This window comes from Podarcis erhardii, assembly GCF_964252035.2.
Source record: "Podarcis erhardii genome assembly, chromosome: 17".
In the NCBI taxonomy this organism is placed as follows: domain Eukaryota; kingdom Metazoa; phylum Chordata; class Lepidosauria; order Squamata; family Lacertidae; genus Podarcis; species Podarcis erhardii.
The window spans coordinates 31333488-31349812 of NC_138515.1; the positions used below are offsets into that span (position 1 = coordinate 31333488).

The 16325-nt window shown below is 47.4% G+C and overlaps 1 protein-coding gene across 1 annotated transcript; it reads left to right on the forward strand.

Annotated features, from left to right (window-relative positions):
- Window positions 1-3194: 3194 nt before the first annotated feature.
- Window positions 3195-14937, forward strand: TRIM14 (tripartite motif containing 14). The gene is made up of 6 exons (XM_081845290.1): window positions 3195-3724; window positions 6891-6986; window positions 10409-10642; window positions 11481-11643; window positions 12379-12471; window positions 14123-14937. Exons 1-6 carry the CDS (start codon window positions 3335-3337, stop codon window positions 14656-14658), a joined length of 1512 nt encoding a protein of 503 aa, XP_081701416.1. The 5' UTR covers window positions 3195-3334; the 3' UTR covers window positions 14659-14937.
- The last annotated feature ends 1388 nt before the right edge of the window (window positions 14938-16325 follow it).

The window sequence follows — 16325 nt, forward strand, 5'->3', positions numbered from 1 at the left end:
GTGTATGACAGCTTTACAATTATTAGTTCCCCCCCTCAGTGTGTGCTATAAGGAATCGCCGGAACATGTCAAAAAGGTTAAATTGCACATAGTAAACTTTATTTTTTTAAGCAAACAAAATCATGGGTTGGGGAGATTGGGGAGAAGCATTGCCACACATGTTTTACAATACTTTTGGGTCTTTTTTTATATTGCTGGACAAAAGAAAAGATTTTTACCTGTACAAATCGAATCGTAACACTACCCCACTCTGTGTCCGCTGTCAAAGCATAGAAATAAGGCACTTTCTCTGTAGCAGACTAACAAGGCACATAAACACTAATTCTGAGAAGGGGGGACCTGGGCGCTGAATCTGGATCCATATTGCAGTGGGGCATCTTGTCCCTCGATTCCCAGTTTCATTTGAGCGAGGCTGTTGGCGGAGGGATAGGGCTGCAGTAGGGACTACTCTTGTAGTATACTGAACTTAATGATTGCACTCCTGTGCCTGATCTCTTCTTTGAACGACTTGTGTTTGCATGGGACTCTTGCAGATGTGTGCAGATATGCTTCCTGTGGTTAAGTGTCTGTAAGACACACATGTGCATGTGTTCTCAACCAGCTCTGGCCGGCTGCAGGGGAGTTCTTAACCCATTGCTCCCGGCAGAAGAGAAGAGGATTCATGCTCAGCCGTTAACTGCCATGCATAACGCACCATTTGTGTGTGTCTAATTCCACAGCCCTCAGTGGTGCCTAACAGCACCAAATTGTTTTGGGTAGCCTTTGTCCCCTTATCCCTACCTCTCCCACTAAAGGAAGAAAAGTTGGCTTTATCATGTTGGCACTGCTGGGGTTTTATTTGCATGAATTGTCAACTTAATTTGACCTTCTGTCTTTTTTAAAACAATTTTAAAAAATGGGTATAAAGGCCTTATGGATCTCTCTAAGGTCTCACTTTGTGGCTTTCTTTACAGATTTATTTTGTGTAAAGTAATTTCTTTTGTATAGAGTTTTGTACAGTCTCCAGAATGTGATATTTGTCGCCGCTGTTAACATTTACACCTCTTGTAATATTTGGGATTTACCAACTCCTTTTATTTTGCTTTCCAAAAAACACCTTGCAATCTTGGTTACTATTAAATGGCCTAAGAGAGCTGTGGATCTCTCTCACCTTCTCTCCCTTCTTTGGTACCTTCAGTTACCTCATTTTGCTATTTTGTGTTGCAAACCTGCTAATGATTATGAAAGCTTATGGGTTTTGTTAGAATCATATTTGTCAAGTGTTTTCTTCAAAAAATCATACTCCATTGTATCATTTAACATGTAGTTTTAAATGTATTATAAATATCTGTAACCAAATCATTTGAAGGCTTGATAAATTTTTAACAAAATTTGTACATTTTTTATGAGAGTTACTAGTAATGCTTTACTAAGTAGTGCAATGAATTTTTATTTTTAATCCCTGTGCCCAATTTTGGAGTTGAGAGGGTTGTTCAGTAATAAATGTATGATGTACACTTATACAACTTGGTGTTGCTTCTTCTCACACTCAAGTACAGTGTTGGATCTCTGTAGCTATTGGTCATGATTTAAGCACAGAATATTAAATTCTGTTAAATTACATGATTCCAAATGGAAGCAGGTATAGAAACCCCATTAACATTTGCCTCTGATTACAAACTTTTAAAAGTCCCTGTTAAGATGGAGCTACCCAAATTGTACTCAGTATTCAAAAGGCAGCCACACCGTATTTTTTTATGAAGACATCATACCAGCTGTTTATTTTTTTAATTGCTTTCCTAATTCTTCACACTGAATTTGCCATTCATTGCCACAGCACACTGAGACCATGTTTCATTGTGCTTTCCACTGAAAATGGTCAAAGTAGAAAGCATAGAAAAATAAAGAAAATCTCTTCCAGTAGTAAGCTAGAACATGAGAAGTTATATTTCTTGCTGGTGTCAGTTTGCTACATGTAGAAATCCTATCTGGTTGGCACTTCAAAGTACAAAGTACAGTTCAGACTTATTGCACCTCACCCTGATATAACAGGTAGAATGGCTTTAGCCAGTGTGAAATATCTGCTGGGGGCAGAAGCAGAGATACCATCTCGCTGTATCGGGCAATGATTCTGAATGAAGAAAACATCTATATATGGTCAAGAAGTATTGCCAATAGTGTAGGTGGTTAATATGTACAGGGATACACTTAGGTTTTGTGTGTCATGCTACTGCCCTTACATTTAGGGCTGTAATTATGTTCTCAAAAAGCAACCTTGAGTTGCATGTGCTTGAACATGTAGAGAGCTGGACTTCAGTGTTTTAAAAACTTTGCTCCCTTGGGGGTTGGGCAGGGGCTGCACACATGCTCAGAGGCAGGGTGTTCTCCTAACATTCTTCCCTGTCTACGTGCCCAGGGCCTTTTGGCAAAGGGAAGCCTCTCTCAACAACCCTTTCACCATCCACTCTAGCTTTCCTGCATTATCACACTGTGTGAAGGGACTGAGTCTTACTGGCCTCATTTCAATGTGGATCTGGCCGATCCCCCACTGCAAGATCTTGGGATGCTAGCCATATCCTTAAACCCAGAGGGTGAGGATCAAGTATGGTTTCCTTTTTTAAAAAGCACTAAAAGTAAAAATTATAGAAAGATGTCTTGACTTGGGGTCAAAAGAAAGTAGTTTGAAAAGAACTTGAGACATTTCATTCCGAATCTACTGTGTTGTTTAGTCGTGTCCGACTCTTCGTGACCCTGTGGACCAGAGCACGCCAGGCACTCCTGTCTTCCACTGCCTCCCGCAGTTTGGTCAAACTCATGCTGGTAGCTTCGAGGACACTGTCCAACCATCTCATCCTCTGTCGTCCCCTTCTCCTTGTGCCCTCCATCTTTCCCAACATCAGGGTCTTTTCCAGGGAGTCTTCTCTTCTCATGAGGTGGCCAAAGTATTGAGCCTCAGCTTCAGGATCTGTCCTTCCATTGCAGAATGTAGGCACCCTATATATAGAAATGAGCAAACCAGTGATATTTTAGGAAGCAGAATAGCAGGCGGGGCCCATTACTTTCATCACACAACATAAAACTTGCTGTATGTAGGTTTTATTTTGTTTTTTATCTTATATTTTGGAAATGTACATCCAGCTCTTTTTCCCGAGGCCCCCAAGAGAGTGGGGCCCTAAGCTATAGCTTGTTTAGTTTATACGGAAATCCGGCACTGCCCAGGCCCCTCTCCACGCCCGATCTCCCTAAGTTTCGCCTTCCCATTCCCAGCTGTCGGAGGAGGCTGCCCGGCCCCGCTCCGCCCCCCAGCCCGCCTCTCTCCTTCCCTCCCGGTTCCCTCTCGTGCGTCCTGGATCCGATGGCGCGGCGGGAGCAGGAGCTGGTGCCGGCGGGAGCCGCGGTCGCGCCCTGCGATCTGTGCGCCCAGGGCGCGCCGCGCCGGGCGGAATGGAGCTGCCTCACCTGCCTGATGTCGCTGTGCGAGGCCCACGCGCGGCCCCACGGGGCGGCGGACGGGGAACCCGGCGCGGCTTTCCGAGGCCACCGCGTGTGCGCAGCCGGCGAGGAGGCAGCCGCGGAGTTGCGCGCCTTGCGGGAGCGGGAGCGCTGGTGCGCCGAGCACCGCGGGCGCCCTCTGGAGCTGTTCTGCGAAGAGTGCGCGCAGTGCGTGTGCGCGCTCTGCCCGGCTCTGGGCCTCCATCGCGGACACCGAGTGAACCTCATCGCCCAGGCGGCGGAGAGCAAGCGGGTAGGCGGGCGCAAAAGTTCTTCCGTGTTCTTTTTTGGGGGGTGGGTGGGGATTTGTGTCTTTTCAGACGTGATCGCACTCCGACTCCCATCAGCTCCAGCCCTTAGGCCAGGGGTGATGGTCCGTCGACATCTGGAGAGCCACACCCATTCGCTCGTAAGATTTTCCATGGCTAAACGATTCCAAGAGTTGCGGAGAGGAAGTGTCGTGACACTTTTAAAGATGACTGGATTTATTATAGCTTAAGTGGGCACGGGGTCTCAAGTCCACTAAAACGGATGCCATAATAAATCTGTTAATCCTCTTTAAAGGTGCCAAAAGATTATACAGTGGTACCTCCGGATATGAACGGGATCCGTTCCAGAGCCCCGTTCGCATCCTGAAGCGAACGCAACCCGTGTCTGCGCGGGCCGTGATTCGCCGCTTCTGCGCATGCACGTGATGTCATTTTGAGTGTCAGCGCGAGCGGCGAAACCCAGAAGTAACATGTTTTGTTACTTCCGGGTCGCCATGGAGCGCAACCCGAAAACGCTCAACCTGAAGCAACTTCAAGCCGAGGTATGACTGTACTTGATGCTTACTGTAACAGACTAAGCTAGCTATCTATATGGCTTTTATTAAAATGGTTCTTGGCATCTGTCTGCCTTGAGAGACACCTACCGGGGTGAAGGCAAACCCCTGAGTTAGCAGCACAGAAGCAACCTCCCTGAGGCGCAAGCCTGGGCAGTGTGGATGGAAATCCTGGGCTACTCTGATGACCAGACCCCTCTCTCGGCCTCGCTGATGGGGTCTAAAGGAAAGCAGAGCAATACATTTGGCACCAGCTTGGCTGCAGGATTTGCCGGAAGGAGGCGTACAATGAGTCATCCTTAGGGACTCCAGATTTATGTTGGGTTTACTCCTTAGCTGTTTGTTTTCCCAAATATATCCTGCAGGGCAGTGGAGCTTTAGGTTCAGAGTTTTCCTTTTCAATCCACCAGAGCCCATTTCTGCATGCAGGGAAAGACCCTAATTCACCGAAGGTTTGAGCCCCATCGGCTAACCTCAGCTGGTTTAGCCAGCCAGCCGAAGCTGATCCCAGGGTGTAGCTGCTGTTGCATGCAGGATGGTGGACAAACTACCCCAGAAGAAGCACAACCCCAACACCCAGTGCACCCCAATTTATTACCACAGTTCCTCTAAACTTTAGGTAGCTCTTCTGATACAGTTTATTTCCTGTATTAGGGTTAACGGCTTGTTTCACAATGTCTCAAAATGTGTAGTATGTTCTCAACCAGTTCTGCAAAAAAAGTGGTTGTGAGGGTTCCTAACTTCTCTACCAGCCTATAGAGGCCTTTAGCAGCAGTTTGATCTCCAGATGATGTGTGCTGTCATTTATATCCCTGTTGAGAATATATTCCCTTCGCTAAAGCAAGCTGCTGTTAAAGGCAAAGGAGCAAGCCATACAGTTTTCTTTCTGGTCTGTTGGCAAGCTTAAATAAGCCGTCATTCCACTTGCAACTATTGTTATTGGTTAATACTTATTAGATTTCTTACCTGCCCTTCACCATAGGTCCCAGAGCAGATTACAATACTGTAAAATTACAATATTAAAATCAGTTAAAACTACGTGGTGCTTGGTTAATATCACCTCCTCCTGGCAACCTTTCCCCTCCTTTGCCTGCTAATTTTTGTGTGCTATCATGTGCCTGAGAATTCTGGGCCGGGGTCCTTATTTTCTCTCTCACTCTTACACCACAAAATGCTAAGTGCCACATCTCTGCAGTGTAATTGGGATAGAACGGTGCCTTGTGCTAGAGCATCTCGGATTACAAAGAGGCGTGTTGGGGCAAAAAAAATTACAGAAGAATCTACTTTGGGAAATGCAGAACATAGCAGACACAGCCAAATCTTTCTCTAGCACTAATCAGAATTCACTTCTGCTCTCTTTTCCTTTGCAATGCAGAGGATAGTGGAAATAGCAGAGACAGTAGACAGGGGAAGAGCTAACCAGAAAGTTGGCACCGTGTTTTTGTTAGGTCTAATAAAGGTGGCACTTTGATCTCTTCCCCCTACATGCTCATTCATAGCCAATTATTTTTTATCTAATTATTCTTCAGATGTGGGACACGGGTGGCGCTGTGGGTTAAACCACAGACCCTAGGACTTGCCGATCAGAAGGTCAGCGGTTCGAATCCCCGCGACAGGGTGAGCTCCCGTTGCTCGGTCCCTGCTCCTGCCAACCTAGCAGTTCGAAAGCACGTTAAGTGCAAGTAGATAAATAGGTACCGCTCCGGCGGGAAGGTAAACGGCGTTTCCGTGCGCTGCTCTGGTTCGCCAGAAGCGGCTTAGTCATGCTGGCCACATGACCTGTAAGCTGTACGCCGGCTCCCTCGGCCAATAAAGCGAGATGAGCGCCGCAACCCCAGAGTCGGTCACGACTGGACCTAATGGTCAGGGGTCCCTTTACCTTTACCTTTATTCTTCAGATAGTGTAATGCAGTTTATTGTCTTTGTGCTGTTGACAACCCTAAGAGGTCGGTCTAGTATTCTTCCCATTCCGTAAATGGAGAACTTAAAGCAAGACATGTTCCCCCAAACATCACATTTTGCTTTTTGATACGGTTCCAAAAATGTCCAGGTTTACATGGCAAAGTACAGTGTGTGGTGCTGTCGGCTGTGAGTGGCGCATGTGTGACTGTTAAATTGCCAAGCCCTCTTCCTCATCCCCACATGGCTCCCTGGAAATGGGGACACAATTCTTTTTGCTTTTTCAGTATCTTTACTGTACAGGGAGAAAGAACGAGTGGCACTTTGCACCAGAACTGAATATGCAAAGTGGAAATGAATCCCTCTAAGATCATCCTGGAACTGAAGAACACACCAGCTCCAAAGTAGCTTCAAAATTAACTCTTAGCCTTGCTAATTAAAATTGGTCGCCCCCCCCCTCCCCGGAAGAGAATTAATTCACGTTAACTGGAAGAAAAATGTGCAGTGAATAACTGTCATGGGTGACTGGTATATATGCTAGGAGAAACACTCTGGTGAGCTTATATATTTTGTGGACTTGCTTGCAAAGCTGAATCTTTAGTTGAAGAATCTACTTGTTGAACAGATTAGAAGTTGCAACTGAAGGTCTGAAGTGGTCACCATCAGTGATGTGTCCTTTTTACACTGGGTAAAACAGGAAATCATGAGGTCGTATTTGAAGCAGTTGACCCTGAAGAAGCAGCAGGAAGTTGACAACATAAAACATATAGAAGAAGCTACTAATGAGCTTAAGGTAAATCAAGATGTGCTAATCTCCGTAATGATGGTACTATTTATTTGCATAGTGTCCTTGGGGGGCCAAATTGGACGGGATCACAACAATGTCAATTAATAGGGTGCTTCCAAGTTTACATATGAAGTACAGTCTTATCTTAGAAATCAAACGGAATCGGTTCCGGAAGTCCATTCGACTTCCAAAACGTTCGGAAACCAAAGCGTGGCCTCTGATTGGCTGCAGGAAGCTCCTGCCGCCAGTCGGAAGCTCCGGAAGCCCCATCAGACGTTCAGCTTCCAAAAATAGTTCTCAAACCGTAACAGTCACTTCCGGGTTTGCGGCGTTCAGGAGCCAAGACGTTTGAGAACTAAGCTGTTCGAAAACCAAGGTGCGACTGCACCATGCAGCCTCATTAACTTCCCTTTCCCACCCCATGGGGCAGCTATGACAGGTGGCTGTGTCCCGGGTGTCAGTGAACTGCTAGTGATCTTGTGGCTGTGCTGGATCTCAACAAGAGATTGCAGGTGACGGGGTGAAGTAGGGAAAAGGAAGTTAGGCATGATATATCGCAAGGAGGATGCATTCATCCTCACCAAATTCATAACGACACCCAGGCTCATTTTTCTTGCTAACTAAAATGAATTCTGCTGCATGCAAAGCAGGCTGCTTAAGCGATTGACCCAACCCGAGCTGGGCCACTCCTTGGCCTGTGGACCAAAGGGCAGAAAAGCTGAAGGACATCAGAGCCACAAGAACTTCCCCACCCACAATGTTTGAATTGGCTGACTGCCACTTATTATGCCAGGCTCATTATTAGCATTAGTATAGCAACCTTCTGGATTCAAGGCTGAACTGCACATGGGTGCTGCTTTGGGAGGTTATTTATTTCCCCCCTATGTTTGCAGTTGTAGAGGCTGCAAACACAGTGGTGTGCCTGCAGGAGTGTTCATGTGCATTTCAGGGACGCGGGTGGCGCTGTGGTCTAAACCTCTGAGCTTCTTGGTCTTGCGGATCAGAAGGTTGGCAGTTTGAATCCCCTTGACAGGGCAAGCTCCCGTTGCTCTGTCCCAGCTCTTGCCAACCTAGCAGTTCGAAAGCACACCAGTGCAAGTAGATAAATAGGTACCGCTGTGGCGGGAAGGTAAACAGTGTTTCCGTGCACTCTGGTTTCCGTCACAGTGTCCCGTTGCACCAGAAGCAGTTTGGTCATGCTGGCCACGTGACCCAGAAAGCTGTCTGTGGATAAACGCCGGCTCCCTTGACCTGAAAGCCAAATGAGTGCCACAACCCCATAGTTGCCTTTGACTGGAATTTACCATCCAGGGCTCCTTTACTTTTACTTTAGCTCTTGTGCATTCCCCTCTGGCGTTTTATCCGCTCAGAATCACACCTTCACAGGTTGCTTGCTCTCTCGAAACCTGCCCCCCCACCCCCCTGAAAGGTACAGCTACCTTAAGGACTCTCATCAATGCTCAGCTCAAACCTTTAACACCTACACAAGTTCTGTGTTTTCTTTTAGGTAAAGGTAAAGGGACCCCTGACCATTAGGTCCGGTCGTGGCCAACTCTGGGGTTGCGGCGCTCATCTCGCTTTATTGGCCAAGGGAGCCGGCATACAGCTTCCGGGTCACGTGGCCAACATGACTAAGCCGCTTCTGGCGAACCAGAGCAGCGCACGGAAACGCCGTTTACCTTCCCGCCAGAGTGGTACCTATTTATCTACTTGCACTTTGACGTGCTTTCGAACTGCTAGGTTGGCAGGAGCAGGGACCGAGCAACGGGAGCTCACCCTGTCATGGGGATTTGAACCGCTGACCTTCTGATCAGCAAGTCCTAGGCTCTGTGGTTTAACCCACAGCACCACATAAATGCTGTTCTTCCTTTAGAAAGCCCTGGGCATCATACATGGGGCTCCAAGTGGCCTCCTATCCATCCGGTCCACATCTTCTTAACTGTAAATAACCTTGCTGAAACACTTGGTGCTTCTTAGGCCAGCTTTGGGCAAAGGATCAGGCAGGAAATGGGCCAGAGTTTGAACAGCCTTGCTGTTTGAAAAGCAGCCTCAGGAGGCAGATGGTTGCTGCGGGTGAATGCTTCACCCTTTGTCCTCCCACTGTTTGCTCAAAGCCACGCTCTGCAAGAGACTTTTTTCTCTGCAGGAGAAAAGAGATGGGACTCCAGTCTCCTTTAACTGGGTGTGAGAAGGGCAGGTGCTGGATTTTGAATGGGAAAAGAGCGAAAAGGAGATAGCTCACGATCCAGCCCTCTGACAATGTGCTTTAGAGCCACAGTTCCCAAACTCCCCACCCCATGGAGGACCAACCACTCAAAAAACGCTGAGGCTCTTACTGTAGCAATTGGCATGTGCTGTGCTAGACGCTGTATGATTTTCAATTGTATTGTTATTGCTTCTCTTATATTTTATTGCATTGCAGCTTTAATTCTGGAATTCAAGGCTGAATACAATAAAATGTAAAAGAAACAATAAAAATACAATTGAAAATCAATATGTCTATTTACTGCAATGGATGTGGCATCACCTTCTTCAACCACCAATGTACGAACATGCCACAGACCACCTGAATGAAACTCATGTATCACAGTTTGGGAATCCCTATTTTGTGGGGGAGAACCTTGGGAGCGTACTATTGAACAATAATAAATAAAATGTTAATAAAATTAACAAAGTTTTTATACTGCTTGAATGTAATAGAACCCTCTAAACTGTTTACAAGAAATACCAAGATTACCGGTAAAAACAGATACAATTAAAAACATTTTAAAATAATTAAAATTAACAGTCAAAAAAGATTAAAACACAACAACATCTACATGTCTGGATAGGCATGCCTAAACAAAAATGTCATAAGCAGGCGCCAAAAAGAGAATAGCAAAAAAGAATACAGTGGTACCTCGGGTTAAGTACTTAATTCGTTCCGGAGGTCCATTCTTAGCCTGAAACTTTTCTTAACCTGAAGCACCACTTTAGCTAATGGGGCCTCCTGCTGCTGCCGCACAATTTCTGTTCTCATCCTGAAGCAAAGTTCTTAACCTGAGGTACTATTTCTGGGTTAGCGGAGTCTGTAACCTGAAGCGTCTGTAACCCGAGGTACCACTGTACAACGAAAAGAGAGAGAAGTGTAAATTCTGCACATTTTCCAGTTGTTTTTCTACTAAAGAGAAAATGGTTGCATGCTTAAGATCAGAATAAAATATGAGAGGAGAACTTTGTGGGCTGCACCAAAGGTGTGGGGAGCCTGTTGACCTCCAAATCTTGCTGAATTATTACAACGCCCCATTAAGGCCTTGGCAGCTTGGTTGTCTGAATGTAACCTTTCCACAAAGGCTTGTAAGCGCCTTCTCTTTTCCATGCTAGGCCCCTGGAACATTTGTGTTTGGCAGCATTCTCGATTTGATGCTGAGGTTTTGTTTCACCTGCAGGCACACATGTTTGAGAGCAAAACCTGGCTGGCCGGGAAGTTTGCTGAGCTCCGGCTCCTGTTTGCCGAGGAGGAAACTTTGACCAAGAGATACATTGACGAGAAGGCCCAGCATACCTTGATGGCATATGAAGAACAGGCAGAGGCTTGTGAGGGCCAGATCCGGTTCATAGATGGCTTCGCAGACAGGATCAGGCACATGCAACTTCAACCTGACCCCCTTCTTTTGCTCAAGGTACGAAGATGCTCTTCCTGGTTGAAAGTGTGGAATGGCCCTATTGCGGTTGCCCTATCATGAAAAATCCACCATTTTCTCCATGGTGTGATTCCTACTGTTGCTACGATATAGTTCCTTCGGCATGCCTGCTGCTCTGTAAAGTAATGGAGGCAAAACAGGCAGGTCCCCGCCCCTCCAAGCCTACAATCAAAACTTCGACAAAGAAAGAATAGGTGCAGCACATTTCTCTGCCTTGTTTTTTAAAAATTGATTTACGATTATAGGGTTGATTCACACAATGCCCTGGCATGGAGCTTATGCACCCACTCGTCTTGCAGTGTGGGTCTTAGGTTCACACACTCCTCCCTGCTATCAGGAACGCAACCTTGAATGGGAACCGGAATTTCATGCTGGTCAATTTCCACATCCTGCTTGTGTGATCTGGTCTCTGCCACAGCAGCGAGAAAGTGTGGCAGTTCTCCAGGACAAAGCCTACTCACAAGGGCAGTTACATAGGCGTGGGTGGCGCTGTGGTCTAAACCACCGAGCCTCTTGGGCTTGCCAATCGGAAGGTCAGCAGTTTGAGTCTGTGCGATGGGGTGATCTCCTGTTGCTCTGTCCCAGCTTCTGCTAACCTAGCAGTTTGAAAGCACACCAGTGCAAGTAGATAAATAGGTACCACTGCAGCGGGAAGGTAAACGACGTTCTCTGGCTTCCATCATAGTGTTCCATTGCGCCAGAAGCAGTTTAGTCATGCTAGCCACATGACCTGGAAAGCTATCTGTGGACAAACACTGCCCCATGGAGGCTAGGGATCAGAAGGCAGGCATTTAAGAATTCATGTCTTCCTCTGCAGGGCTATTGTGCAGCAGAAAATGAAATAGTGAAGCAGTTGATCCCCGCAGAGCAGCTGGCTCCATTGCCCATGTCGTTTGAACACGTCACAAACCACTTCTTGCGCTTTCTTGAGTTCGTCCAGTCCATCCTGCAGAAACCACTCAAGGCTCGGCTCAAGGAAGGTACATGAATGCGTGGAGGCAGAGCATAGATATCACTGATAGCCGTATCCCACCAATAGCCACGTGGGAGAAGATTCCATAGTTTAACCATGTGCTGTGTGAAGAAGCATGTCTTTTTGTCTCTTCGGAACCTCCCCAAATTCTGCTTCCTTGAACATCCACGAGTTCTAGTATTGCAAGAGATGGAGAAAAACGTTTCTCTTGGTTTGGATTAGTGTGTCAGATGAACCGGCTGTCAGGTTTCGGGGAATCAGTTCCCTCCCATGGTGGCAGCCGAGAATAAGAGAAATGATAAAAGTTCTTACCAAGCAATTTACTCAATAATTCACAGAGAGTAGCGAAGGAATGCAGTCTTCCCTAATTAATGGCATTGCTCCAAGTAAAGTCCCACCTGCTTTCATCTCCCCTATTCTACGTCACTCCAGTGACAGCTAATCTGAGCTATTTGCCTCTGAGCTCTCTGTTCTCCTACTTTCAATGCCCGCCTGGTCCTGGGGGGGGGGGTCAGGAATGCTTTCCAAGGACACTGAGTCTGTCAGCTGTCTCTCCCCTGCTGCTTCTTCTTCTTCCTATTGCCCTTCTGCAAACCACTGTTCTAAATCTATACTGTCCTCCTGTTCTTGGGAAGGTTCAGGAGAAGGGGGGTGGCGGTCCTCACGATTCCTCCTCAGTCCAGCCCCTTACACCAGCTCGTTGTCTAAATAGCATCTTTGTTTTGACTTTTTGTTTGCTCAGATGTCTTCAGCAGCCTTAACAGCACCTTGAAGAAGGACCCCGGTCTGTTGTTGAAAACAAACTCTTCTGCCAATCGCGCGCTCTTCTTGAAACGTACGTATTTCCTGTGCGGGTGGTGGTTGTAGGTTTCCCCATCTTGCCAGCCATGGTTAGGAACCCCCATGTTTGACTGCCAGCAAACGGTGTCTTAGAACAGTTTGGTATTTGAATGCTCACCATTTGAAATCATCTTTTCTTTGGAGAGGGACAGAGGCAAGTTCTTAGTTTTTAAATTTAGATTTTAGAGCAGCAGTTGTCTGCTTGCTCAGCCCGGGGGAGCTGGACCTTCCCTGACCAAGCAGTTTCACAGGGATAAATGGACAGGGTTGCACATCCCTGGAAGGAGCAGCTCCATAGCTTAGAGTTGCTCCTGGTTTTATCTTTGTCTAACGGGTGGCTCAGGTGGCCTCAGTAACCACAAGTGCCATTTTCCAGCCTTGGCTGGTTTGCCAGCTACAGCCCCTTTTGGGCAGAGGTGACTTCGCCACTACATTCAGTGCTCTGGTAGCTTCCAGATTAGATTATTACAATGCATTCTACATGGAGCTGTCCTTGAAGGTGACTGGGAAACTTTGACCGTTCCAAAATGCAGAGACTGACTGGAGTTGCCTTTAGATCTCATAGAAGCTGTATTAAAACAGCTGCTTTGGCTGCCAGCTCATTTCTGGGCCTAATTCAAGATGCTCACACCTTAAATGACAGGCCCCTGAAAGACCATCTCCATCCCTACAGACCCTCTCAGGTGTTTAGGTCAGGAGAGGAATCCTCTTGGTAGTTCCATAGCCCTCAGAGGTTTATGGTGACCTGGGAGAGGGCATTCCCTGTGGCAGCCTCTCAGTTGTGGAATTCCCTTTGCACAGATGTGCATCTAGCACCATCATTGTACAGCTTGTCATATGCTGAAGACCCACCTCTTTAACCCCCCTCCATTGCCCCCTGAGTTGGGAAGGAGGGACTTCCTGAGACTGACGTTTGAGTAATCCCCAATCCTGTTGTATAGACCAGGTGAGGGCGGGGAAAGACCTGTGATCATTTAGCTGTGGCTGGACTACCAATTCCATCGTCCCTGACCATGCTGACGGGGATGATGGGAGTTGTAGTCTAAGCACAAGTGGAAGGCCAGAGGTTCTCCACCCCTGGGCTTGATCCTTCATACAAACAGCTAAATCAGGCATAGGAAACCTTTGGCCCTCCAGATGTTTTGGACTACAATTCCCATCTTCCCTGACCACTGGTCCTGTTAGCTAGGGATCATGGGAGTTGTAGGCCAAAACATCTGGAGGGCCAAAGGTTGCCTATGCCTGAGCTAAATCTTGGGTTGCATTTCTTAGTCTGCAGAGTAACATAAACAAACAAGGGAAAGCTGGTTTTAAAATCAGAACTAGGGACGAGATACAGTGGAGGACTTGGAGCTGTTCCAAAAATAGCACTACTGTATCTGTACCCCCATCATGGCAAGGTTCACTGGTCATCATCCTGTTTCCCCCTCTTCTCATTCCATCCTTATCATTGGCTTCTGATGCAGACACCATGATGGCATTGTGTCCCATAGGAAGTTCCACTGGTCCCTGATGTGGATAGGTCAATCAATATAAGGCTGCTGGTTTTAACAGCTTGTGTTGTGGCTATTTCCTTCCTCAACTGTTGTTGCTGCCGAAGATGTTTCTCTGCAATGTGTTGCCTATGTCCCCCCCCCCCTCCACAGATGCAAGATCCCCCACGCTAGAGATAAATAGCGTGCACCCCAGGTTAATTTTATCAGAGGACCGTCTTTCAATAAGCTACAGCTGGAGGAGAAGACTTTACTGCTCAAGCCCAGAGAGATTCGACACTGTCTGGCAAGCCTTGAGCAGAGATTCTTTCTTTGCCGGAAGCCATTACTGGGAGGTGGATGTGCTGCAGGCCGGGCAAGGGTGGTGGATTGGGGCAGCTTACTCATCCATCAAAAGGAAAGGAGACTCTGAACTTTGCCGCTTGGGATGCAACCGAGTTTCCTGGTGCATCAAACGGTTTGACTTTGAATACTGGGCGTTCCAGAACGGGGAGAGAGTCCCTATTCAGGCAGAGGATGATCCCGAACGAGTTGGGGTTTTTCTGGATTATGAAGCTGGGATCCTGTCTTTCTATAATGTGACAGATGGGATGGCACATCTGCACACGTTCCGCTGCAAGTTCACGGAGCCGGTTTATCCAGCGCTGAGGTTGTGGGAAGGGACGATAGCAATGTGCAAGATAACTTAAAGGCTAATGGCACAAGGGTGTGGGGGAGACCCATGCTTCTCATCCGTGTATATTGTGATACGTACTTCAGGTTTTTAATAGAAAAAGACACTTTATGATACTGAATCATTTCCTAATGGCGACACATCACTCCAGGAAATAGCTGTCTATATGCCATTTTTGCACTTTCAGCAGAAGTTGCAATCTACCTCACAAAGTTACCATGAACTGTGAGGTAGGGGAGAGCAATGCAGAGGATCTAAAGCACTTGGCCAATTAAAAAAATGCTAAAACAATATTTGCCTTTGTCAGAGCTGCCTCTAGGTCCCAGCTCACAGAGGACCAACGCCAGGCTGATGTTATGTACAAAAGTCTTTATTGAAGTTTAGTTTCCATTTCAAAGCCAGAGCGTGCAGCCCTACGTCTAGACTCTAGATCGGCGAAGTCCCGTCTGAATCACCTCCCCTTCCGCACCAGTTTAAGATCCTAGCCCTGCTCCACCTTCTGCGCTGCTCTCTCCTCCTCTGGGTCCTCCTGCCCGCTGGGGCATTCCCCTTTCTGGACTCTTCCGATGCTGAGTCGCTTAGCTCCTCCCCTTGCCTCCGGCGTGCTTTAGGACCCGGTTCCCAATCCTCTCTCTCTGCTGTCCCGCGCTCCTGTACATTTGAACTTGCTTCTCGCGCCAACCCAGTGACCTTTCTCCTAACCGTTACACTACTTCTATCACTGCTTCCCTCTTCCGTGACACTGGCCGGATCTGACCTCCCCTCCATTGTCCGACTCTCCGAGGGAGGCGTGGTCAGCTCTGCCTCGTCTTCTCTCCCTGGTGGGGAAAGCACTGGCCCCGATATCTGGGACTCTTCCCCCCCACTCTGCTCTGGTGGGGAAGCTGGTCCTGATTTCCAACTACTGCTCTGGGAGTCCCTGCTGCCCCCTTGCTCCTGGGGCGTTCCCCTTGGGACCCCCCTGCCCCTGGCCACTGGCGCTCCCCTCTGTGAATCTTCCGATTCGCTGGAGAGGCTCATGGAATCCCTCGGACCACTGTCCCCTCCTACGCTCCCCTCGGATTCCTCCCCCTCGCTCTCCATCTCCCATCTTCCCTGTGCCTCTGCTCCTGAGCCCCTGACAGCCTTGTAAAGCTTTCAGACGATAATTATGTGATTACTGAAGATTGTCTCTTAACCCCATCTGTGTATTAAATTCTTTGGGGAAGGCTTTGTGCCTCTAGGTGTATATCCAATTTGCACTGACTTTCTGGGGTCTAATCCTGGTTGTAAGGAGGCTCCTGTACAAATAAATGGCAAGCATTGCTGCTTTTTCTGTAATGGTAAAGTCATCCTGTGTGCCTTGGAAAACTTATGATGATGACGATGCATCTTGCCTTGGAATAATTTGCAAAGCAAGCCTACTTAGCAGACAATAAAGTATCTTTGAACTGGGGAATTGCAGCCTGCTTCTTAATGATGTGGAATCTCATTCCAGAGAGCCAAAAGAGAGGCAGAGGAGTACCTAAGCTTTCACTACTCAGCTGTAAATATTTGTAGTAGCAAAGAGAATTGGTGCTGGCTGCCAGTTTGTTATCAGGCTATGGTCAAGGTGCAGTTCTTGGAATTTAAATCCCTAGGCTGCTTGGAACCAGGCTATCAGAAAGAGTATCTTATGCCTTATATAAAAAACTAATTTGGTGC